At 49.1% G+C, this 23,555-nt stretch overlaps 1 protein-coding gene across 9 annotated transcripts; it reads left to right on the forward strand.

Annotated features, from left to right (window-relative positions):
• Positions 1-506: 506 nt before the first annotated feature.
• RAB27A (RAB27A, member RAS oncogene family) lies at positions 507-22,810 on the forward strand. Of its 9 annotated transcripts, none has more exons than XM_053364971.1 (8): positions 507-678; positions 3,762-3,844; positions 7,334-7,389; positions 12,690-12,863; positions 16,347-16,432; positions 17,292-17,395; positions 18,810-18,933; positions 20,417-22,810. In XM_053364971.1, the coding sequence occupies exons 4-8, from the start codon at positions 12,711-12,713 to the stop codon at positions 20,613-20,615; spliced, it is 666 nt and encodes a 221-aa protein (XP_053220946.1). In that variant the 5' UTR covers positions 507-678; positions 3,762-3,844; positions 7,334-7,389; positions 12,690-12,710; the 3' UTR covers positions 20,616-22,810. The 9 variants fall into 9 exon arrangements, with proteins under 9 accessions (XP_053220946.1, XP_053220947.1, XP_053220952.1 ...); XM_053364979.1 differs by lacking the exons at positions 507-678; positions 3,762-3,844 and adding an exon at positions 4,191-4,416 and having other exon boundaries at positions 20,417-20,509; positions 21,322-22,810; XM_053364972.1 differs by lacking the exon at positions 3,762-3,844.
• The last annotated feature ends 745 nt before the right edge of the window (positions 22,811-23,555 follow it).

The raw sequence follows: 23,555 nt of genomic DNA on the forward strand, positions 1-23,555 counted from the left end.
GCATGCTGAAAGTCCCAAATTGGAAGCATCTCATGTTGGTTGCTTGGTTTGTTTCTGAAAGCAGCGTTGCAAGGAAAAGCCTCTCTGTGGTCGGAGGCCCTGACGGACTGTGCCATGGCAGGCTAGATGGGGCCTGTGGTCAGATGCAGCAGGGACGACCCTTTGATCTGCCTCGGTGGAGAAGAGGCTCCCTAGTCTGGCTCCGTTTCCCCCTTTTCCAGCGGACCAGCTGCAGGAGTAGCTCAGGCCCGCCCCTTCCAGCCTGTGCTGCTGACAAACCTCTAAGCCCCAGGGTTGGCCACCGCTGTTGTGGCACATTCCTGCTTCTCTGGGCAGAAGAAGGGCTTGTTTGCAAGCTCCTGCGCCTGGGAAAGGAGGCAACACCACAATATCACTTGATCAGCCAGCGAGGCCACATGACAAACAGCTGAGAGTCATTAGGGTGGGTTGGCAGGCAGGCTGGGCTGAGGGAGGGGGGCTACTTTGGGTGCAGCCAGACTAGGGGACCTTCTGAAAACCGGCTCCTTGCTGCTCTTACCTCCTCACGTGCCAGCTGGCTGCTTTCCATGGCTCTGTTACTGGACCACAGACCCAAATTCCATCTCTGCTTGGGGACCTGTCTGTAGGACCCGCTGGGAAGGTGGGGGCAGCTGAGCATCTCCTGCCAATTCCAGTCAGGTAAGGAAAGGATTTCTTCATTCCTCCGCTCTCCTTTCTTCTTCTTCAGCGGTTTAAGCTCACGTTATCCATGTGCAAACTACCTCACTAAAATTACACACCTTCAGTGAACCCGAACTTAGCTAAATTATTCCAGGGAATTAGGGTGAACTTCAGTTACGATGCCAATCTGCCAAAGGGGGGGGGGAGAGAGATTTCAGGTGGATTCAGTGAAATCCCCCTGGGTACGTTTCCTTGGAAGTCCTTTGAGCTTAGGGGGTGAATGTGTTTAGGGTGGCAGCCCCAAGCCCTTGGGGGATGGTAGGGCGGGCTCCTTGGTTCTTTGGAGCCTGACCCAGGGCTCTGCTGTTCACATAATGTGTCTAAATGCTGGAGGCTTTCTTGCTGAGCTGACCTTGGGAAAGTGGGTTTCCTTTAATTTTCAGAAAGCGCATTTTAATCTCTAAGCTGTGCTGCCCTAGCTTGTTCTATATTAACGGGGCATGTTTAGGCCAAATGAAAAAGTGTGAAAAAGAGAAAAGGTGCAAATGTATTCAGGTAGCTTTCAAACACTTAAAGGGATTTCTGAAAATGAGGAGGAAGAAGGTGTCTTCTTTATGCACAGCCAGCGCATTGTGAGCTTAGCCAAGCGGGTGCTTTGCACTACAACTCCCATCGGCCCCAGCCAGCACAGCCTTTTCTTCCATTTGCTCCTCAGCTGCATCCATCTCCAAAAGCTCAGGCCAAATCACAGCAGCTGGGTCAGGCAAGGCTGCCCTAGGACATTTTGCCGCCTTAGGAAATACTGAAAATCCTGCCCCCACCTGCATGTATGCAGGCTGTCGACTGACCATACACTTTGGGCCGGGGCCGGCCCACCCATGAGGCAAGGTGAGGCAGCTGCCTCAGGTGGCAAGATTCACTGGGGCAGCAGACCCTGATGTCAATCTTCTCCCTGCAGCCCTTGTTCCTGATTTTCCTTCTTCACTGGTGGGTTGGGGAGCTCCATGATGGGGTTTGCCTCAGGTCCCAAAATGTCTTCCGCTGCATCCAAATCTGCATGCCACCTGAGGTGCCCTGGGGAGTGAAAGGAAGAGTGCAGCAGCGGCAGGAGGGCAGCGGTGGGCATGCTGGGTGGGCCTGAGGCGGCCACCTTCCCCCACCTCATGGACAGGGTGGTTGGTCCAGCAGCCAGGGCGTGTCACTCTCCCACATGTCTTGCAAGGGCTGCTCCCCTCACTCGCTGTGGGGCCTGGGCAGGACAGCTCCCCGCCGGATCGTGTCCTTTGCCTTTCAAGATGGGCCACGGAGAGCCTTGTTGCTGGGTGGCTGGCCAGTCCAGACTCAGAAGGACATAATGCTCTTAATGAAGGGAAAGAGAAAAAGGCCACTTTGTTACATGCATTCAGCTCCCACCAACATGAAAAGAAATAATTCTTTGCTCGGGGATCATATGATGCAGCCTGGAAGTTGGCGGTTTGTCAGTTGTGCGCTGGGCCAGAGGCAGGTCTTCAGCCTTGCTGCAACTGCAAGCTGGGCAACCGCAGCACAGTTGTCTGGCAGGGTTCCTCTTCCTTCAGCTCCTCTGAACTTCACGAAAGCGAAGGGGATGTGGAGAAAGAGCTTGCGGAATTTCTTTTTGTTCAAGCCGTCCAAAAGCGCTGAGGGCCTGTCAACCACTTGCACTTCGGGGCTGATTATGGTGAATTAAATCAACCACATTTAGCAGACAGAATAAACTGTAAGGAACTCAAGCATTTCCCAGCTCATTTCAGGCTGTTTGGCTGGATGTCAAGGTGAGGTGCAACCTGGAATCGGGGAAAAGCTGCTTCGGAAGGAGAAGGTCTTCAGCTTTGATCCGTGGAAGCATCTCCAGCCCAAAGGCTCAGTCATAGGAGAGGCTTCTCTGCCTGAAGCTGTTATTATTATTATTATTATTATTATTATTATTAATATTATTATTAATACCCCATCCATCTGGCTGGGTTTTCCCAGCCATTCTGAGCAGCTCTCAACAGGAGCAGGCAGGAGTCTGAAGGGTGGGCTGAGGAGGCAAGCGGGCAGGAGGATGACCCAGGGGTAAGGGTCAGTGATTTGTGAGGTTCGGTGCCACCTGTGAAGCAGGAGGAAGAGGGGCAGTCGGAGAGGAGAGAAGAGGAGGTGGAGGAAGAGTTGCAGGAAGGTGAAGAGGTGGAAAAGATTCCCAGGGAGAGTCGGGGAGAATCTCCTTTGTCCCCTGGTATCTACAAGGACAAGGAGGGGCTAAAAGCGACAGAAGCTGCTGGAGATGCTTTCATGTGGCACATCAGAAGAGGGGAGTTAAATGTCCTGATGGAGGCATGGTTGTGCTGTTGCACAAACTGTTTAAGGCCTCAGCTATACAGTTGCAAATAAAACGTTTTGAATGTGTTGTAAAGTGCAATATACAGAGGGCGGGCGATTTTGAGCCAAAGCAAATTCAATGCATTTTTCAAAACGATTTTCAAAAAAGCATTTTCACAACGTTTTTAACATGTGTGTAGATTCCACCTTGGTTGGAGGACAAGTCTGAAGATGGAGATGCCTATCTAGCTATTTCGCACGAGTGGTGCATGTAATTCTTGCACCTTAGGAGCTGACGTAATTGAGTACTTTGCCAATAAAAAACTAGACTTCCAATTGCATGTCCTCACTGGGGGCTGGGTGTGCTCAGGATAGAAGCCCCGGGGAATCACTGCCTGTCTAAGTAGACAAAGATGCCCTATAAACTTGCCTTACAGCCAGAGTTTATGCCAAGTCTAAGAGAGGACCAAAGTCCTGGGGGAAAGGATGGGAAGCAAACAAAACTTTTGAGCAGGGGCAGAAGCCCCTAGGATCCCCCCCCAATCTCTTGTTATATGAGCTCATTAAATCCCTTAGAGTGCAAATTCCCCTGGTTTTTGTTCACTCGGGTGAAATTTGTAGCAATTATATACAACATTCCCTTTTGGCACTAAAATGTTCCGTAAAGCCCTGCATGAAATATCCACCCAGGCAGTTAATAAGTGCTACCCATTTCCTTGCTTCAGAGATTTCTGTATCATTAACAGCTAACAAGTCATTCTCAAACATCCACATCCAAACAGGGAACGCACTTAGAGGGTCCCCTGGGCATTGAAGAAAAGGCACTGGTGGCTTCAGCGATAAAAGAGCCATCCTTTGTTGCCAGGTAAGTTGTGTCCAAGAATCAAAAGCGAGGGAAACAACAAGGACTTTTTTCTGAGATAAAAAGCAAGAATCCTAGCGAGACTAAACAAATACGACTTGTAGGCCTGGCAATTCCCGGTCTTTTTAAATGGACTGAATCCCTCCAGCTGGCTGTGACTGACAGCTGCCTTAAAGGGAAACTCCCTACTAAATCACCACCACAGGATCCAGGGCCAAGGGCTCTTGGGCTACAGGCGTTTCTGCTCTGGAGACGCCTGGAGGTGAAGCTGAACGGGAAAACGCCTAATGCCTGTGATCAAACTGATTTGACAAGAAGGAAAAACCACACTGTTTGTTTTAGTGGAGAGGCCGATAAGCACTCAGCGATGTCACTTCCTACACCGTCCAGTCGGAGCCTAGTGTTTCCCTGCTGCTTTTGCAGGAAACAAGCGAAAAAGCAGAAAGAGCGTGGACTAGCTAGCTGCCGCTCCAGATTAATCTGTGCTGTTCAGTGTGAGTTAGAGGAGTTCCAGCTCTGGCCGCCTGTGTCGCTTCCCAGGCTCTTCTCTCCAACTGGATCGACTCCTGGGTGAGGTGAGGAGGAGGAAAAGAGCACATCCCCAGGTCTGCCACAGGTTGTCCGGCTTGCATCTCTATCATGCATCTCTATCATGGCCTTCTAGTCATGGCAACACAGACCCAGCCCAGTCGTTTGCTGCCTGGGCTTTCTTGTTACTGCAAGAGGCCAAAACCCTTCTTGTTATTCTTTCCCAGGGGTAGGCAGCCTAAGGCCCATGGGCCGGATCCGGCCCAATCGCCTTCTCAATCCGGCCTGTAGACGGTCCGGGCATCAGTGTGTTTTTACATGAGTAGAATGTGCCCTTTTATTTAAAATGCATCTCTGGGTTATTTGTGGGGCCTGCCTGGTGTTTTTACATGAGTAGAATGTGTGCTTTTATTTAAAATGCATCTCTGGGTTATTTGTGGGGCATAGGAATTTGTTCATTTCCCCCCACAAAATATAGTCTGGCCCACCACATGGTCTGAGGGTGAAAAAGGTTGCTGACCCCTGTTCTTTTCTGTCTCCCTTCCCCCCCAGAGGAAATCCTGGTAGGGTTCATTTCCTCCAGACTTGACAGGAGTGGGGGAGAATGTCTCTGCTTTAAGGCCAAAGTGGAAGCAGAGCAGGGGCCTGGAGAGTCCGGGGTGGGCAGAGAAGGCAGGTTGGCCTGGTCATGATTGTCAAAGGCAGCCTGTCTTAGCACACTTGGGACATTTGTCCAGCTCCTGGCCTTAGCCTTCCTTGTGGAGTTTTTTTTTTGGGGGGGGGGGGCGTACAAGCAATGGGAGATGAGATCCGATTTCTTCCTTGTCACCAGATGGGCCTCCCATATTTATAGAAAAGGGCTTAGAAGTGGATACAGTCGTACCTTAGAAGTCGAACAGAATCCATTCTGGAAGTCTGTTTGACTTTCAAAACATTCGGAAACCAAATTGCGGCTTCTGATTGGCTGCAGCCACTTGGCTCCTGCAGCCACTTGGAAGCCCCGCCGGACTTCCGGGTTCCAAAAGAATATTCGCAAACTGGAACAATCACTTCTGGGTTTGTGGCACTGGGGAGCCAAAACGTCCGAGTTCCAGGGCGTTTGGGATCCTAGGTACGGCTGTATTAGCAAATTGGTTAAGAGTATATTGGCTCTGTGCTGTTGCTAGGGTTGCCAGACCTCCAGGTCTGGCCTGAACTCTTCAGGTTTCAAGTATATATAGTCCTCAGGAGCTGGCTGCAAATTAAAGCATAGACACTTGGAGGGAGGTGTGTGTGGCAGGTCTGCCTTCCTCCACTCCCCTCTCCCAATTTACCTGCATCTTCAGGGCCAACCTTGTGACATCACCAGGGGCTGCCCCTAGGTCTCAGGTTTGGGTCCTGAAATCTTAGGTCAGACGGAACATCCCTGATTTAGAGAAGCTGTCCCAGTTTCTGATCTGATCCCGGAATGTCCCACTTTTCCTTAGGATGTCACTACAGTGGTACCTCTGGTTACGTATTTAATTCGTTCCGGAGGTCCATTCTTAACCTGAAACTGTTCTTAACCTGAAGCATCACTTTAGCTAATGGGGCCTCCCACTGCTGCTGCACCACCAGAGCACGATTTCTGTTCTCATCCTGAAGCAAAGTTCTTAACCCAAGGTATTATTTCTGGGTTAGCAGAGTCTGTAACCTGAAGCGTATGTAACCCGAGGTACCACTGTATTTCCATTGGAGAAATGTTGGAGGCTATGGGCATTATCTGGCCTCCAAGCCAACTGAAGGCAGCCTCATATAGGAAAGTGTTTTTTTAAATGTTTTATTATGTTTTTATATATTTTGGAAGCTGCCCAGAGTGGCTGGGGCAACCCAGTGAGATGTGTTGGGTACAAATAGTATAATTATCATTATGGAACAGGATGTCCCTATTTTCATCGGATGAAGGTTGGAGGCTATGTCTGGGTCTCAGTTGCTGCTGGCCTGGCAGCCATAGTTGTTGCCCAGAACACATTCTTTAAGTATGGTCAAAAGGGCAGTTGTTGTGGCCAAATGGCAGGAGAGTGAAGCCAGGACACATGTCCCAGCCCAGTTGTCTACAACTCCCTTGAGCCCCACCCATTTGCTGTCCAAAACAGCAGTTCAGCAAAGGCTGTCCTAGCTGATCAAGTGGCTTTCCTGCAGCTTTCGTGCCTGCTGACCACATCAGGATCACGTGGCTCTGAATCTGGCCCATTGCAAACGGTTTTCAGCAGTAGCATTAAGGAGAGTCTTATGCAGAAATCTCTCATGTGCATGCTTTTGGGGTATGTGGTTTGTTTGTTTTTTTGCATGTTTTGAGTTTGCTTTAATTAGTTATGTTCTGTTTTCTACCATCACCACCCCACATGTTGCCTCCAAGGTTCTTCTCAGGAAAATGTGGACTTCCTAGCTTCCCTTTTCTCCCCCAGTTGTCTAAGGCACAAGCTGCAAGCGTTCTCTTCAGCATCTCCTTCCTGCATCCTTTTTCCTTCTGCAATGAGGAAGGGGGTTGTTTTGTAAAAGCAGGTGATGGCTCTGTCTTCAGTTAACTAGTTTCAAACACAGAGGAATGGTCACCTCTCTTCTGGCTTTGTATTTACAAGATCCTATTTTTGGCCACTTGATTGCAGCAACAGAAAAGAGCAAATCCGGAAATAGAGTAAACCTCACAGGAATGTAGGAAAGGGCCTGGGACTCTGCCATATAACAAATCACACTGTTGACCCATCTAGATCTCCATGTTGGCTCTGCTGACTGACAGCACTGCTCAAGTATGGAAGCCTGAGTTTTTTGTACCTTTTAAAAAAAGTCCTATCATTTAAATACATTGCCTGCTTCTTGCCCCTCAGGCTCTTGGATGCAGATGTAAACAAGAGCCCAGACTTTGGTAGGAGGGAGCAAAGAATCCCTGCTGCCACCATGGCCAAGATGCACTGCGCTTTCTCTTTCTCTCTCTCTCATTTGTAGAAGCCTCCTCTGGCAGCTACAACAGACGGGTCTCCGAAGGACACTCTCTGGAAAGGGTAGGTTCGCCAGGTTGCATATGGCTGTTATGAATCAAACATGACAGACGGTGCACAGGCAGTAAGCCTCTTCCACGGAGTCAGGTGCCTTCTTATCAGCTGGCCTTCGGAAGCAACAGTGGGGAAGACGATATTTTAAGCACAAGGAAGCAAAAGTTATGGCTAAGTGCCTGGTGTGCAAGGAGTCAGACGAGCTGATTTCTAGCGTCAGAGCAATCCTCTTCCCTGTTAGGAAGTGCTGTAGGTTTGCCAGTCTTCACTTGGCATTTAAATAAATAAATACCCAGATCACAAAAAAACACACGAGGGAAAAATGAAAATTAATATTCTAGTGAATATTACGGTAGCCAACACAAGGTGAGAAATACATCCCGACCCATCAACGCCCCCTGGTGAGTGTACCCAAACAGGAGCTGTCCTGTTGCGAACAGCTGGAGTTGGGTGGGCAGAGCTGTGAAAGGCACAGAAGCTGGGAAACAGTTTCACCTGGATGTAAGGCAGTAATGTAAACACTCCTCTGCTTGATGCCTGGCGATGGCTCCCTTGCCTTGCCACCTGTGTGCTGCAACCTTGTACCGTTTTTTGTGTGAGGGATGAGTCTGGAAGGGTTGGGGATCCGAGCCCCCCAGGAGATAAAGGGCAGCTGTGTGCCTCTGTGCCCAGATGAGGAAGGGGCTGCCCAGCCCAGCCCTGCTGCCAGCCCGCCCGAGGCACACCTGCCCCACCTGTCAAGAGAGCAAACAGGTGACACGTAAGCTGCCGGCCAGGCTGTGTGCGAAGCAGGTGGGGCCCCTCCGGCTGCTGTTCCTCCGCTAGCTGGGCTGGGGAGAATGTGCCTTGGGCGAGAGCACACTGCTGCTGCTGTGGTGTTGCTGTCCGAGAGGTGAGTGGCTTTTCCTTTCTGGGGCGATGGCTGGGGTGCAGTCCAGGGGAGCAGCAGTCGGTGGGGGTGGGGACATGGCTTGAGGCAGGTTGGTGCTGAAAGTGATCATTTACCTGCTCAGTTGCTAGTCAACGCCTGGGGGGGAGGGAGGGGACTCTGAGCTGCTGCTGGGGATTCAAGCCCCCTTTGAAAAGGTGGCTTTCCTGATCCTGACCTCTGCCTTCCAGCTGTGCTGTTTTTCAGCGCAGGAACTTCCATTTGTGTTATTTGGATGTAAGAATGAGCTGCAGAGAGCCCCCAAGCAGAGGTCTGGCCTTTCCCCTCAAAGCCAGCAGCTCTCCTTCAGCAAGCAGTAAGCCACACAGCTCTACCCTGAAAGTCCCGGGGTGCCCTTGGGCAGGCTAGGAACTTGGTGTCACCTCCCCCAATCATGCATCCCTTTTAAAACGAGACTGCCTGAACTCAAGCTGTCTGCCCCAACCCATCCAATGCTCTCCAGATCTTTTGGATGATAGTTGCCGCAGCTGCAGGATCTGGCATCCCAAATATCTGAAGAGCACCAGGTTAGGAAAGGACTGCCTAAAGCCAGGGATTACTGTATTTAACGGGGTCTAACACACCATCCCGTTGCTTGGTCCCAGCGCCTGCCAACCTAGCAGTTCGAAAGCACCCCCAGGTGCAAGTAGATAAATAGGGACCACTTAATAGTGGGAAGGTAAACGGCGTTTCTGTGTGCTGCGCTGGCTCGCCAGATGCAGCTTGTCACGCTGGCCACGTGACCCGGAAGTGTCTGCGGACAGCGCTGGCCCCCGGCCTCTTAAGTGAGATGGGCGCACAACCCTAGAGTCGGACACAACTGGCCCGTACGGGCAGGGGTACCTTTACCTTTAACACAACATTGAAGGGACACGGGTGGCGCTGTGGGTTAAACCACAGAGCCTAGGATTTGCCAATCAGAAGGTCGGCGGTTCGAATCCCTGCGACAGGGTGAGCTCCTGTTGCTCGGTTCCTGCTCCTGCCAACCTAACAGTTCGAAAGCACGCAGTGCAAGTAGATAAATAGGTACCGCTCCGGCGGGAAGGTAAACGGCGTTTCCGTGCGCCTTTCTGGTTCGTCAGAAGCGGCTTAGTCATCCTGGCCACATGACCTGGAAGCTGTACGTCGGCTCCCTCAGCCAGTAAAGCAAGATGAACGCCGCAACCCCAGAGTCAGTCACGACTGGACCTAATGGTCAGGGGTCCCTTTACCTTTAACACACCATTGAATCCAATGCGCATCTCAATTTTCAGAACCTTGAAACCAAAAAAAGTAATTGCTGGCAAATGTAAATGTGCGTCGAATCCTAATGCTAACCTTAATTTTTACAATGTAATTTGGCCAAAAAAGCTGAGCATTAGATTTGAGTAAATACCGTATGTGCAACCAGCTTAACACTGGTGCAAATTGTGTTCAGGTGCAGCAGCAGCAGCACATAGGCCAGATGCTGAGGGGTTAATTCCAGCCACTTTTAGCGAAATGTTCAGGTCAGGGAGAAGCAGCAGGCAGAGCAGAGTGCTGTTGACTATGGCTGGGACCGTTCGCCTTGTAGCTTCCCAAGAGCCATGTTTTGTCCCTTTCTGGAATCCCAGGTTTGGCCATCAGTGGAAATCTGTTTTATGTGGCCACTGCACACAGAGCTGGTCCATGTGCTGGCACTGGTCCATTCTCAGGGCAGAACTTCTTGTGCACTGCTGCAAACCCTCCAAAATGGGAGGCTGGCTTGGCATGTGATGAGTCCAATAGCAGCCTCTGCTCCTGCACGGCTCCAGTTTGTTTACACCATGCAGGCCTTGCAAATGGCTGCTGTGTGCTCAGATGGTCCTGTGGGTCCTCCTTTAGTCTTATGTGATGCTGCTCTGAGGATTCTGCCTGGCCAAACCATCCCTCAATTGGAGGCTCTTCCAGGTCTTCTTGTGCCATCTGCACCTTGTCTATGTCCTCCTGAAGGTATAGATTGCTATACTAATAGGCATTTGGTGGTGTGTGATGACATTTGCAAAAATGCTGTAGATGGTCATCATGCTGACTAACCCGCCTGCTGAAATCCTGCCTGGGCTTTGCTGCTGTTCTTGTGGAAGGGCTCCTGGGCTGTTCAGCTTTAACCTAAATAGACTAAGGGTGGAGACCGCTTCTTAAATATTTGTGCAGGGAGGAGGAGGAGGATGAAGCTTAACCCTGCAGGACAACAATAGTCTTGCTGCCTCTCTTATCTGTGCCAACCTTCCTTGGGAGAGATTTTCGGCTGGTTTCCTCTCAGGGATTATCATGCCAAGGAATCAATGAGGTGTTGTCTTTTCTTTTTTCCTAAATAGCATATCTAGCCCTCAGCCTGCCATAACAGCCCCATCTTCCTGCTCCCCCCTTTCCATAGGTAGAACAGCTTGTTCAATAGTAGACTATTTTTGTATTTTCTCAACTGCCTTGAGCGCCGTGTTCTGAAGACAGGAAGGACAGGTAGGAATTTTAAAAATAAATCATGAAAACCCGTGCAGGTTGGAAGTACAGGTCAGCACAATTTAGCTCCGTTACCATCAGCTGAAAACCTATAAAAAGCACCTTGGCATCATTTCCCCTGACTTTAAAGTTCCTTCTTCCAAAACCAGGCTGAAACACAGTCAATAAGCCTAGGCCAGGCAGCCTCATCTGTGGTATAATGTGATGGAGAGAGAGAGAGAGAGAGAGAGAAAGTTGGCCATGTTATGGATGTAGGTAAAGGTAAAGGGCAATTCCGTGTGCTGCGCTGGTGATGGCTCGCCAGAGCAGCTTTGTCACGCTGGCCACGTGACCCGGAAGTGTCTCCGGACAGCGCTGGCTCCCGGCCTCTTAAGTGAGATGAGCGCACAACCCTAGAGTCGGACATGACTGGCCCGTACGGGCAGGGGTACCTTTACCTTTAAAGGTAAAAGGACCCCTTGACCATTAGGTCCAGTCGTGACCGACTCTGGGGTTGCGGCGCTCATCTTGCTTTACTGGCTGAGGGAGCCGGCGTACAGCTTCTGGGTCATGTGGCCAGCATGACTAAGCCGCTTCTGGCGAACCAGAGCAGCGCATGGAAATGCCGTTTACCTTCCCGCCAGAGCGGTACCTATTTATCTACTTGCACTTTGACGTGCTTTCGAACTGCTAGGTTGGCAGGAGCAGGGACTGAGCAATGGGAGCTCACCCCGTCACAGGGATTCAAACTGCCGACCTTCTGATCAGCAAGTCCTAGGCTCTGTGGTTTAACCCACAGCACCACCCACATCCTTAATACCCCTTTCCATGCAGAAGTCTATTAAATGGTGAGCACCAGTTGCTACTTCTTAATAACGTTTATCAAGTGACTTCATCAGATAACCTGTTTATTGAGCGTTCACCCTGACTTGCCCTGCACAAAACACACTTGGAGGTTACACTATGTCCCGTCTTTATTCAGCGTTTATTCTGATTTGTATGTGGGGAGGTTATACAACAGGGAGTGTTCATCCCAATTTGCTGTGTCTTCTCACCAATCCTTTGTTCATCCCACGCTTTGCAGTGTGTTTGCCGCTCACTTTCATAACACCCCAAAGCCAGGGTTTTATTTAATTAAAACAAAAAGTTTGTTGTGCTAGGATGACAGAGTGCTTTAATCCATTTTTATTCCCAAAAAAACTAAATTCCCAACATGCACTTGAATTCCTCCTGCAAAATACTGACAGTCTGGAGGCGAGCAAGGATAATACTGAGCTTAATTACACCTTTTGTACCAAGAGGATGCAAAGCTTGTTCTCATGCCAACACTTCGTCTGGGTTTTTTTAAAAACCAAATGTTACCTGGTCTGTGTGTGTGTGTGTGTGTGTGTGTGTGTGTGTGTGTGTGTGTGTGTTGGGGGTTAGGGGCTGGGGGTGGTTGACACTCAGGCCACCTGCACCAGGCATCTCCTGTCATGTGTACTTGAGTTCTGTGATGGAGTAATTTTTCCATGCCTATTCAGAAAACTTTTTGACTGAAGGAGGTATCTGAATCAGAGTCTGGATTTTGGCTTCTGCAGCCACGATGTTTTCCTTATATGTGTTTGGGGTGGGGTGGACAGATGGACACCTGTGTCATGTACAGTATGAAGACTTTCCTGGTTCTGTGCATGTATGTAAATCTATTGCAAGTTACATCTTCCCAGCATGTTCTGCAAAGGAATCTTGTGTGCACAGTCTTCTTCACACACAGAGCACTATGCACTGTTCTTTGCGGGGGAAATGTCCCATGTGCTTAGATTGGGCTCCATGGAGGAGATGCTGTGAGCTCTGGACAGTTGATAGCTGGGATTTCAGACAACGCAATATATAGTTACTGGAAAATGAACGGAAATGAAAGCTGCTCCCTTCCTCTTCCTCCCCTCCCCTCTATCTCACCCCAAAGGCTGTCCTCAGAGTTCTCACGATGTCTGATGGGGACTACGATTACCTAATCAAATTCTTAGCCCTGGGCGATTCTGGTGTGGGGAAGACCAGTTTCCTTTATCAGTACACAGATGGCAAATTCAATTCAAAATTCATAACAACTGTTGGCATCGACTTCCGGGAAAAGAGGGTGGTAAGTTCCCACCATTTTCTACATCTCCATTTGGGGGGGGGGGGAGGGAGATTCACTTTCAGCTACCTTTCAGAAAACTGTGATCAGAGCTCAGACCTGACCCAGTTTTCCCTGAACCTGGCAGGGCGTGTGGATTCCTGGTCCTTCTTGGACATAAACAGGTGAGAAGCAGAGAAGGAGAAGGGATGAGGCCTGCAGGTCTGCACTTTGGAGGTGGCTAATATTTATGGTGGAGTCATCCATTAGCTCACCTCAAGTGCAGTTTCAACTGACTTTGCAAAACGTGCTTTTTATTTTTCACAGCCACTTGCAAAATGCGACAGCCTTGATTTTGCCTTTATTCTTATTAAATTTTATTTATACCCCGCCCTCCCCAGCCAAGACTCAGGGCTGCTAACACCAAATATAAAAACAATTGATTGAAATACAACTTAAAAACAAGATTAAAATACAACATTAAAATGCAGCCTCATTTCAGTAGGAACTCAAATCAGAAACTTTTTGGGGGATGAAAACGTCAAGTCTTCACCAAGGCCAACTATCCAGACTGGTCCTACGTGGGCCAGAAAAAAGCCAGGGAAGTCTCCAAATAGGAGTTCCATCACAGAAGGAAAAAGAAAAAAGAAAGAGGGGGAGGGAATCAAATTGGCTCCAAGCCAAAGGCCAGGCGGAACAGCTCTGTCTTACAGGTCCTGTGGAAAGAAATCAGATCCCGCAGGGCTCTGGTCTTATGAGACAGAGCCTTCCACCAGGCCGGAGCCAGGGTTGAAAAGGCCCTGGCTCTGGTTGAGGCTAGTCTGACTTCCTTAGGGCCTGGGACCTCTAGGCTGTTGCTATTTATGGACCTTAAGGCCCTCCGTGGAGCATATCGGGAGAGGCGGTCCCGTAGATACCTTTTTAGCAGTTTGGCAAAATGGGCCTGGGTGCCATTTCCAAAGAGCACCCTCTCCACATGCCTCTTTCAGTGGTGCTCTTCTACAACCACCTCCTTCTGTCCTTGCAGGCCTGGTGGGTGGGACAGACAGCATGGTCTAGTGAACCAAAACAAGTTTCCCTTTTAGTTTCAAGGAATGAGAACAATCTGGGGAAGGGGCCATTTCCATCCCCATTTCTGAGACCGAACTCTAGTCCAGTCCACATAGATTTCCTGCTGCCACCACCATCTGCCTCTCTCCAGCTTCTACCCACCCACCTGTGCAGTTCTGTCGGTTATAGGAAGTCTCTAGGAAAGGGCCTGGGGCTTTTGTTTGCAAGGAAGATGGTGGCTTTGGTCAGCTCATTCTGTAGCAGAACAATCCATAAGATTCCCTGTAACTCCCACAAGACGTGGTGGACTCTCCTTCCGTGGAGGTTTTTCAGCAGAAGTTGGATGGTCCCCTGTCATGGATGATCTAGTTGAGAGTCCTGCAATGCCACATCACTTCATGCAAACAATCTGGCCCTAATAACTTCAAACTCCTCTGTAATTTCAAAGCCACTTGTTCCTGCCCAGCCACGGGCCTCAAAGGGCTTATACACTCGTCATCTTGTCCTGCTACTCCCCTGCCCCCAGAAAACCGCTCTTTAGCTCTCAGTCAGAGCAAACAGCAATTCAGTTTTTCTCCGGATGGACGTTTGCTTCAATTTAGAGAGAGAGTCAGTTTTCCCTGGGAAAGGAGCAGGGCAAGGGGAAAACTGCTCGGACCCTTGCTTTCTAGGCATGGGACAAGTGCAAGTCTGGATGAGCCCAAAGTCAGCTGGGCCCTCCTGCTCTTCTGACCTTCTGATGGTCTCAGCCATTCCCCAACCCACCTGGGAGCAATGAGGTTGCATCATCCTACTAAGCTGGGCAGCACAAACTGCATTAAAATAAAAGAGAGCTGCTGGGAATGAGAAAATTAGGCATGCAGGAATCTGTTTGTCTTTCTTGAAGCCTTGTCTGCTGTCATTGTTAGAACAGGCTTCCTGGAAGTCCCTTTCCAGGCTGTTGCTGCTGTCCTTTGACTTCTTTTCTGTCCCCAACAGAAGCAGAAGTAGCTGTCTCCTTTCCACGTACCTCTTCCTGCTGCAGCCTCTGCCTGCCTGGTTTTCCATATATTAATATCCCGTCCCTGCCTATAATGAGATCAATTTGACACTGTCCGGGAGCCTCCCTTTCCTACTTGCTGCTAGCAATCAATGCCAGCCTGCCAGGAGAAAAGGTGCAGCTAAATTGCCAGTGTCTTTCTTATCTGATTGTACTTTTTGAAGTTACACTGAAATCTAAGCAATCAAAATCAGGTTCCACACGTTTTGGATTTATTTACTACCCAGCCACCATTCGCAGTCTCCATTGATGGCTCCATTTGTGTGCCCAAGAATATGGGGTGGCATGTGTGTGTTTATGTGTGTGGAGTGGGGCACCTCTAAAGTCTACCACTTAGATGTTTTGTGATTAAGCAACCTATGAATCTTTCTAAATACAGAGATATTGCACTGGGCATTGGAGCAGGAGGAAGAAGCTGTGTCAGGTCTCCTGGGTGCTACTTCTGCCGGCTAGCACAGTGCCTGACATTAGAAAGCAGCCCCCTCTTTGGAAATGGGGTTGAAGGGGTCTCCCTGCTTTCACTTGGCTTTGGGGCAGGGGCTTGCCTGTTCCAAAGCCCAGTGTGATTGGAGGAGCTCCTCCTCTGCTCTCCTTCCCAGGGTTTGGGGCATGGATTCATGGGTTCTTGAATCGCAGCAAGCAGAAACTCTATACAGACGGCAAGCGGATTTGCAGAGGCCTGAGTAACAACATTTCCTAACGAAAACTTCCAGCCGTTTCTGAACGATCATCATTCAGATGGCCAAGATGGCGACGGAGGTAGCAGCCTAATCAGAGCCTCCGACTTCAACTAAGCGTTTTTACTAGTTTTTATTAGTTTTAGCCTCTTCAAGACCTCAAAACTGCACCTTAAGGACCTTAAAGACTATTGGCTGTCTGCCTTGTCGCCTCGTTTTAATTAGTTTATTCTTTTATTGTTTTATTGTTTTACCGTCGCACTGTTTACTGATACTGCTACACTGACTTACAACCTGCACTGGAAGTGTTTTCAGTCGTGAGTTCTTCCAAAGGCTTCTGCTGCTCCACACCAGGATTGAAATCCTCTGAAAACATCCTGGAAACTGACCAAGCCCACGAGGAGGCCAACTGGGCTTATTTGGGTTTTGCAGCTTGAGTTTTGGACCCTGCAGAAACCCTCCCAACAACAACAGCTGCAGCAGCTCCTGGGGAACAATATTAAAATATTGTATTCATTGTATTTCCTCTCCTAAATTAAATCCAATTACTAACAGCAGATAAAGCAGACCATAGGTGCAAGCAGCCCAGGAGCAGAGCCATAAAAGCCAGTTCAATACCTGACTCTGAGCCCACAGTCCAGGCTTCCATAAGACTGAAGGTGTGGGGGCCTCTTTGTGGAGGGAGATCCCCAGAGACGCTAGTTGGAGGCACTCGTCCAATGGCATGCCTTTTTTAAACAGGTGTACCGATCAAATGGGCCGGATGGCATTAGTGGTCGAGGACAGAGAATACATCTCCAGCTGTGGGACACAGCTGGGCAAGAAAGGTAAGGGATACAAAGAAGAAATAGAGCCAGACTGAAAATGTAAGAACTTCAGAAGATCCTTCTAGTTGAGCACCCTTTTCTTGCAGTGGCCAATAGCTCTCTCTGGCTTGGGGTCCCCTCCCCTGCATCAACTGGGATGGCTGTAGCTTCTGTCCCTGCAGATGAGATGTGCCCCCCCCCCGAGCACAAGTAGCTCCTGACCACCTCCATTCATTTTTCTAATCTCATTCATTTCATTCATTTTCCTAATCTCCCTTTAAAGTCATCCATGTTTGCGGCCCTCGCTGCATCCTAAGTATATATTTCATTGCTGACATTTTTATTGTTGCTTTGAGATGTTTCTTAGGAAGTGAATCTTAAATGAAATAAATAAATAAATAAATAAATAAATAAATAAATAAATAAATAAAACAAATAAACTTGTAGGAGCATATTCCAGAATTTAATCATGAGCTGCTTCCTTTTCTCTGCCCTGGATCTCCCATCAGTCAACAGAAACAAATGACTCTGAGGTCTAATATTACGAAGGGGAAGAAAAACATCTGCCTCTATTACTTTCTCCACATTATCCATCATTTTAAACACTCCCCCCTCAATAAGTTGTCCTTTATCCTAACTTGACCTCTGTGGCAGCTTTTCTTCTGTTGTTGACAATTGGCTAAAAGGCCTTTGCTAAAGCCCCTCCCCAAGAGCCCCTCTGTTCCTTTCAGATTACTTTAGACTTGGACCATAGTAATTATACCAAGAATTCTGGCTCCTTTGAAGTCAGTGGTAAAATGCTTCAGACTAATAACTTCCTTTATTGCAGGTCCTTGTTTATTCTTGGCTAAAAGAATATCTTTGCTTTTCGTCCTTGCAGGTTTCGTAGCTTGACGACTGCCTTCTTCCGAGATGCAATGGGCTTCCTTCTCCTCTTTGATTTGACCAATGAGCAAAGTTTCCTCAACATCAGAAACTGGATGAGTAAGAGGCTGTCTTCCCGCACTCCCCATTGGGCGGCTGCCTTTTCCCAGCATGACCCCTGTGGGTATGGTGCTGTAGAGAGAGACAGGCCCATAATTCACCCTGGCCCTGTAGCCAGTGGGGAACACCCCAAAAGTCAGTATGGAACAAGTCTGGATGCATTATTTTGTGCCATTAACAAAATGTGGGCCTGTAGGGATTTCTTCTTCTTCAACAGCCCTATAGGAAGCCATGAGCCACTGAGGCAGAAGTGGGCAAAGGTCAAGGAGGAAGAATAATGCCCCCTGGGTTGGTAGTGTCTGCCCCCAACCTTGATCACCTTCCCCACAGTTGTCTCCTTGGTGTGCAAGGTTGAATCCAAAGCAGACGTCTTTTGTGGGGGTGTATTTTCAAACAGTGTTCTTAACGTGAACTGTCTGTTTGCCAGATGAAAAGTTCTGGCAAACAAAGCCTTTTCTTTCTGCTGCCCAAGCAAAGCTTGGGGGCAGGTGCTGTCTTGGCTGGGGACATGCCACAGCTGTCCTCCGTGGCATTTACCGTATTTTTTGCTCTATAAGACTCACTTCTTCCCTCCTAAAAAGTAAGGGGAGATGTGTGCGCGTCTTATGGAGCGAATGCAGGCTGCGCAGCTATCCCAGAAGCCGGAACAGCAAGAGGGATTGCTGCTTTCACTGCCCAGCGATCCCTCTTGCTGTTCTGGCTTCTGAGATTCAGAATTTTTTTTTCTTGTTTTCCTCCTCCAAAAACTAGGTGTGTCTTGTGGTCTGGTGCGTCTTATAGAGCGAAAAATACGGTAATTTCATTGTACACAGGTTGTACATTGACAATAAAGGTATTATTATTAATTGGGTTTTTGTGGTGGGCAGGGCAGGTTCTTTTGTAAGAGGGATGTCATGCCCCAGCCTCAGATTTCTGTCTGGGGTCCCTCTGTCCCCACCTGCACAGGAACCTCCAGAGGCATTTTTCTGACTTTCTCAGCTGAACAGCTTTCACTCCTCCACCCTGGCGAAGGGTGAAGAGGCCCTCACCCTCGCTGCTTCCCGGCTGCCCTCTGAATCGCTTCCCTTTGCATTGTTGGGTCCTGTGGGTGCAGCAGCATCACCCAGTGCATTTGCTTGGGGTCCTGGAGAGGAGGGTGGTCACTGCATCCATGGACTCATGTCCGCCTCTACTAGCACCAGGCCTGATCGAGATTCACAAGGGTGACAGGCTAAATTCTTGCACGGGAGCAACAGGACACCTTTGGGTGCCCATGGAGGGGACTGGGTGTGTGACAGTCACAGGTAGGGAGAATTCACCGTAATGTAAGAATGGAGGGATCTGTGCAGGAAGGCCATAGAGCGCTCTGCTTTCGCCACTTCTCTGGCTGTTGCAGCAAGTGAGCCTGGCATTTCCCTTTTCCTGTTACTGTTAGGCCAGTTGCAAACCCACGCCTATTGTGAAAACCCCGATGTGGTCCTGTGCGGAAACAAAAGCGACCTGGAAGAGCAGCGGGTGGTGAAAGAAGAGGACGCAAAGGAACTTGCAGAGAAGCATGGGCAAGTCACATCCTCCCCGTTATTCTTGCGGTTTGGGCAGAGCGGTGGCTGCCTCCTGGAGAGGCTGGAGGGAGCTCCTCTAAGGAGCTGCTTAACAGAAAAACTGGTGACCTGGTACTCCTCAGGCAGATGGAAATAATCCTTCAGAGCCCAGGATCCTTCCTCAGTCCCTTCGCCCCCACCCTCCACTGAGTTTTTTTTCTTTTCTGGGCATCTGCACAGGTATTCCTGTATCTTTGTGCACACACACACACACACTCCCAGGAAGTGCAGAAGAGCAAACTTTACCCACCTTAGTTTTCATGTCTCATTTGGGGAAATGGAAGCTTGTTGGGGGCGGTGGTGTCATGATCTATTTCCATCTGTTGTTGTTTTAATTTTTTAATACGAAGGTCTTGTGCAAGAGTGATATTTACCTGACTGAGCCTTGCACAAGAGTGATAAAGAAGCTATTATTTTATTTTATTTTTATTTTAAATATTGTGGCAGCCCTTGGTGCTCCAGGAGGGTGAGTGTTGGTGGGGAACGCCCAAAGACATTAGGAGAAAACTCTTCCTGGTGCCAGTGAGTCCCACCCCATTGACTGGGGATTCATTGCAGGTGAAAGGAAGGATGGTTTCATGAAGAAGACCCTCCTCTCCACCTCCAGTGTTCATCCTGAACACCAGTTGCTGGGGGGATGACAGCAGTGGGAGACCCGGGTGAAAGAAAGCCTAGTTTCACCCCTGCCTTGGGGCACTGAGCAGAACTGGGAGCAAGCTGGCTCCTCCTTCCTGTGGAGGGGTAGGTCTGGGTGGGACCCCAGTGGACCCTGCCAGTCTTGTTGGCAACTGTGCAGGGAATGCGGTGCCGGAAGCTCCTGCTCTCTACTCCCAAGTGAGGGACGGGAACCAGAAGTCAGACTCTGGCCTGCATGAATGGACAGTTTGGTATAGAAATTACAGCCAAGTGAAAAAGTAGCAAGGAAGTGGCCTGCAAAAACAGCCACCTCTTGAGCACCACCAGCTGGAGAATATGAGGACTTGCTTTTGCCCAGTCCTCGTGCAGAAGACGGTCTTCCTCCTGCCCTTTGAAAAGCCCTGTTTATTCAGCAGCATTTGTCCTGATTTACTTGCTCAGAACTTACACGGAGGTTAGATTATTGCGCATTTATTCCGATCTGCTTGTGTTTATATGCCCTCCCATTGTTCACCCCACACTTTTCATCCCATCGCTTTCTGAGGTCGGATTCTTTTTTAAAGTGGATTTGTTGTGCTTGGGCAACCGGGAGCTCTAATTCACTTAAAGCCGGGCAAAGCTAAAGTTCTGGTATCCTTTCTGCGAAAGAGTGGCTGTCCAGAAGCAGCCCTTGTGAGTGTTTCCGATAAAAATTGTGTTCTGAGAAGCCAAGCAGGCCTTAATTCTCCTTTCCTTCCTGAGATCTGCCATTATCTCAGAATGCCACAGCTCCGCAGAGTAAACCTTTCTGATGCCTTCTTTCCAGGATCCCTTATTTTGAAACGAGTGCTGCCAATGGGGCCAACGTGAGCAAGGCCATTGAGACGCTTCTGGACCTCATCATGAAGCGAATGGAACGGTGTGTGGACAAGTCCTGGATCCCAGAAGGGGTAGTGCAGCCTAATGGGCACAGCTCCACAGAGCAGCTCAGTGAGGAAAAAGAGAAAAGCAAGTGTAGCTGCTGATCACTAGAGACGTGACTGCAACATTTTAAATTAAGCTATTATATTATGGCTGAAGCTTAATATGAATAATTTTTGGACCACCTTCTCTATACGTAGATGTAGATGTGTGATGATCAGCTCTGCTGAGCACCAGTTTACTATCAAACAACACCAATTTGTGCTTTGCAGCCGTTTCCCTTTATTAGTCACTAGCTAGGCTGGCCTAAGTTTTCAGGATTTAGACTGGCTGCTTAACAGCAAGTGCTGTTTCCTCTAAGGACCTAAATTCCCTTGTCGCAACAACAGAAATGGGTGGGTGGGCTGAATTGGCCAGAGGAAGCAAGTAACTTGTTCTTCGTTACTGGAAATGTTCTGTATTTTAATGCGTTAAAAATAGATAAATAAATCCTTTGTTATCAATAATAGGGACCCGGCATCCCATCTCCACCTCCGGATGTTGCTAGACCAACAGTTCCCATCATCCCTGACTCTGCTGTTGAGGCTGATGGGAGCTGCAGTCCAACAACATCTGAAGGACAACTGCTCCCCTATCTGTGGTTTTTAGAGACATCAAGCTGGCCCTTGCAACAGGACCAAACCCTGCCACCTTTCAGAGTTAGTATTGCTAGAATCCAGATGTGCTATCCTGCCTAAGTAGGTGGAGCAAGAGTATGTTGCATGTATACGGATGCAGAAGTGTCATATGTAAATTTTCTTGTTTTGACAGGAATAGAGGGCAAGCTAATGCTTTGTGCTAAATTTCTTTGTTTGGAAAAAGTCTCCTTCACAATCGGACCGAAAATATTATTACTGACTCTTCTGACGAGGCCTTACTCTGTTAAACTCTTGGCTTATACACCTGCCGTCTCTGTTTTCTTTTCTCCGGTAGAATCCAGACTCATTTGCTGTGATTCTGCAGCTTGCCTGCTTTCGCTGATGCGTGTAATCAAATGGTCTAGATCAGTTTATTTATTCTTGGGCAGAATCAGTACTTTGAACGGGGCTTAGAGCCTCCTGGGAGCACCTCCTGCATGTGCTTGAAGGGGATGAGAACACCAGAAGAGGGGTGTTTGCTGTTTGCTTGTGCAAAGTGGGGGTGCAGAGCTACTAACTTTGTCTTACCATGCCGTGCCACTGAACAATCTTCTGAGCACCTACATTTTCCCAACACCTTTTAAAACATCTCGCTCAAAAGTCTTAACAAAGTCTTATTCAGTCTCTGCACACTTAAGTCCCTGCCTATATTCCACTGCCGGACTTGAAGCTAGCAGCCCTTAGCCATGTTTAGGTTTGTGTGTGTCAGATGGTCCCAACGCATACAAGCAAAGCATTCCACAGCATCTTCCCTGATGCACCAGCCCTGCTCACCCACCAAACTGCCTAACTGGTTGGTTGTAAGACCTGAGCATTAAATGTGACTTGCTGTTCACCACGGAGGCCCAGATGATTGGAGATAATAAACAAAATAAGAAACCCTTACGTGTTTGTGCAACGTGCTCTGCTGGGCTGTCACCCTGATGTTGACAAAATAGCACCCAAAAATCTATTTATGTGAACACCCTGGATATTTTGTTGACCACGTGCTGCAGGTCAAAACCTGCCCCGCCAAATACAGTTTTAATAAGTAAGAAAATTTGAATGTATTAAAAGGATAGTAGCAGTTGGGTAAACTGTGAACATGCTTACATCCAGAAATGCATTCCAGGGGATTAAGGGGAGCTGTTAGTGTTCTAGGAAATTTGCTGTGCTGTTTTAAAATCCACCTCATGCTCAGGCCTCAAGATGGGACATCCAAGTTTGTGTCTGGGCCTGGGGTGGGGGGTATGAAAATATTGGCTCAAATGTCTGCCAGTGCCTGAGACGCACAACTGACTGGGGGCTTTTTGCTTATTAGAAGTGCCTTTGAAAGGACCCAGGACTAGCAAAAGAGCCAGTATTTTTTTAAACAAAGGAGAAATACAGTACAACTTCCACTTTGTGGAGGAATGCCCTAGAACTCTGCCACCTGTACACAAAGGCTAAAATCACGCAGCGGAAATGGCAGGGATGCATTTTTCTGAAACCAGAGGTGTGTTTTAGATTTGATACAAAAGGCTGAAACAGCCATATTTTTTGACCTTGCATGCTGTATTTATCGAACTGTATAAATGGAAAATTTATAACTGCCATGTACTGCCATGAAGAGGTATCTCTATTAAAAATGAATTATAGCCGTGGCCTGCATCTTTGACTTATTTGTAGCCGAGATCAGGAATCTCTGCAGAATGATTCAGAAGTTGCACAGGAGACGTTTACGCATTGCCGCTCATAAATGTGCTGCACCAAAGAGTAAGCAACGATAACGGGAGTTCTCCGGTGCCCCTGTTTCTGCACCTCAAGATCCTCCATCATTAGAGAAGACCCTGAAATAACTGGAGAGAAAGAAGGGGAAGGCAATTAAGAGCCCAAGTCCCTTAGGGACCATGCCTACTGCTCCTCAGCCGGGGCTCTCCCCATAGCTGTCAACCGTCCCTTATTTGGCAGGAAACTCCCTTATCCCAGCGCCGTGTCCCGCTGCTGTCCCTTGTTGATGATGCCCCTTAAATTTCCCGGGTTTCATGCTCGCCCGGCTCAGGATGGAAGCAGCGGCTCGGGGTCCTCCGCCACGAGCGCGCGCGCGCACACGAGCTGCCATGTCTCCGTCTCTCCCTTTTCCCCCTCAGGGGCGCGTTGTGAGGAGACGGGTGGTGGCAGGCGGGCAGGCAGCCCCTCTCTTGCGAGACTTGCGCCGCACTGCCAGGGGAAGCTGGAGGCGGCTGAGGAGGCGGCCTGATGGAGGAGGAGGAGGAGGGGACGGGGTGGGACGCAGAAGGGTGGTGCTTCAGTGCCCGCCTCATGCTGGGCTCGCGGGCGGCGTGGGCGAGAGTGTCTCTCCCTCCCTCCCTCTTGGGCGGGGAAGGGCCGATGGAACTCCTCGCACCA

The sequence above is a fragment of the Podarcis raffonei genome, chromosome 14 (genome assembly GCF_027172205.1).
Source record: "Podarcis raffonei isolate rPodRaf1 chromosome 14, rPodRaf1.pri, whole genome shotgun sequence".
Classification (NCBI taxonomy): Eukaryota; Metazoa; Chordata; class Lepidosauria; order Squamata; family Lacertidae; genus Podarcis; species Podarcis raffonei.

Excerpts from the sequence above, each read along its gene's own strand:
- RAB27A (XM_053364971.1), top strand. The coding sequence starts at position 12,711 with ATGTCTGATGGGGACTACGATTACCTAATCAAATTCTTAGCCCTGGGC. Across the intron at positions 12,864-16,346 it reads ACTTCCGGGAAAAGAGGGTG|GTGTACCGATCAAATGGGCC; the intron begins GTAAGTTCCCAC and ends TTTTTTAAACAG. Across the intron at positions 16,433-17,291 it reads GACACAGCTGGGCAAGAAAG|GTTTCGTAGCTTGACGACTG; the intron begins GTAAGGGATACA and ends TCGTCCTTGCAG.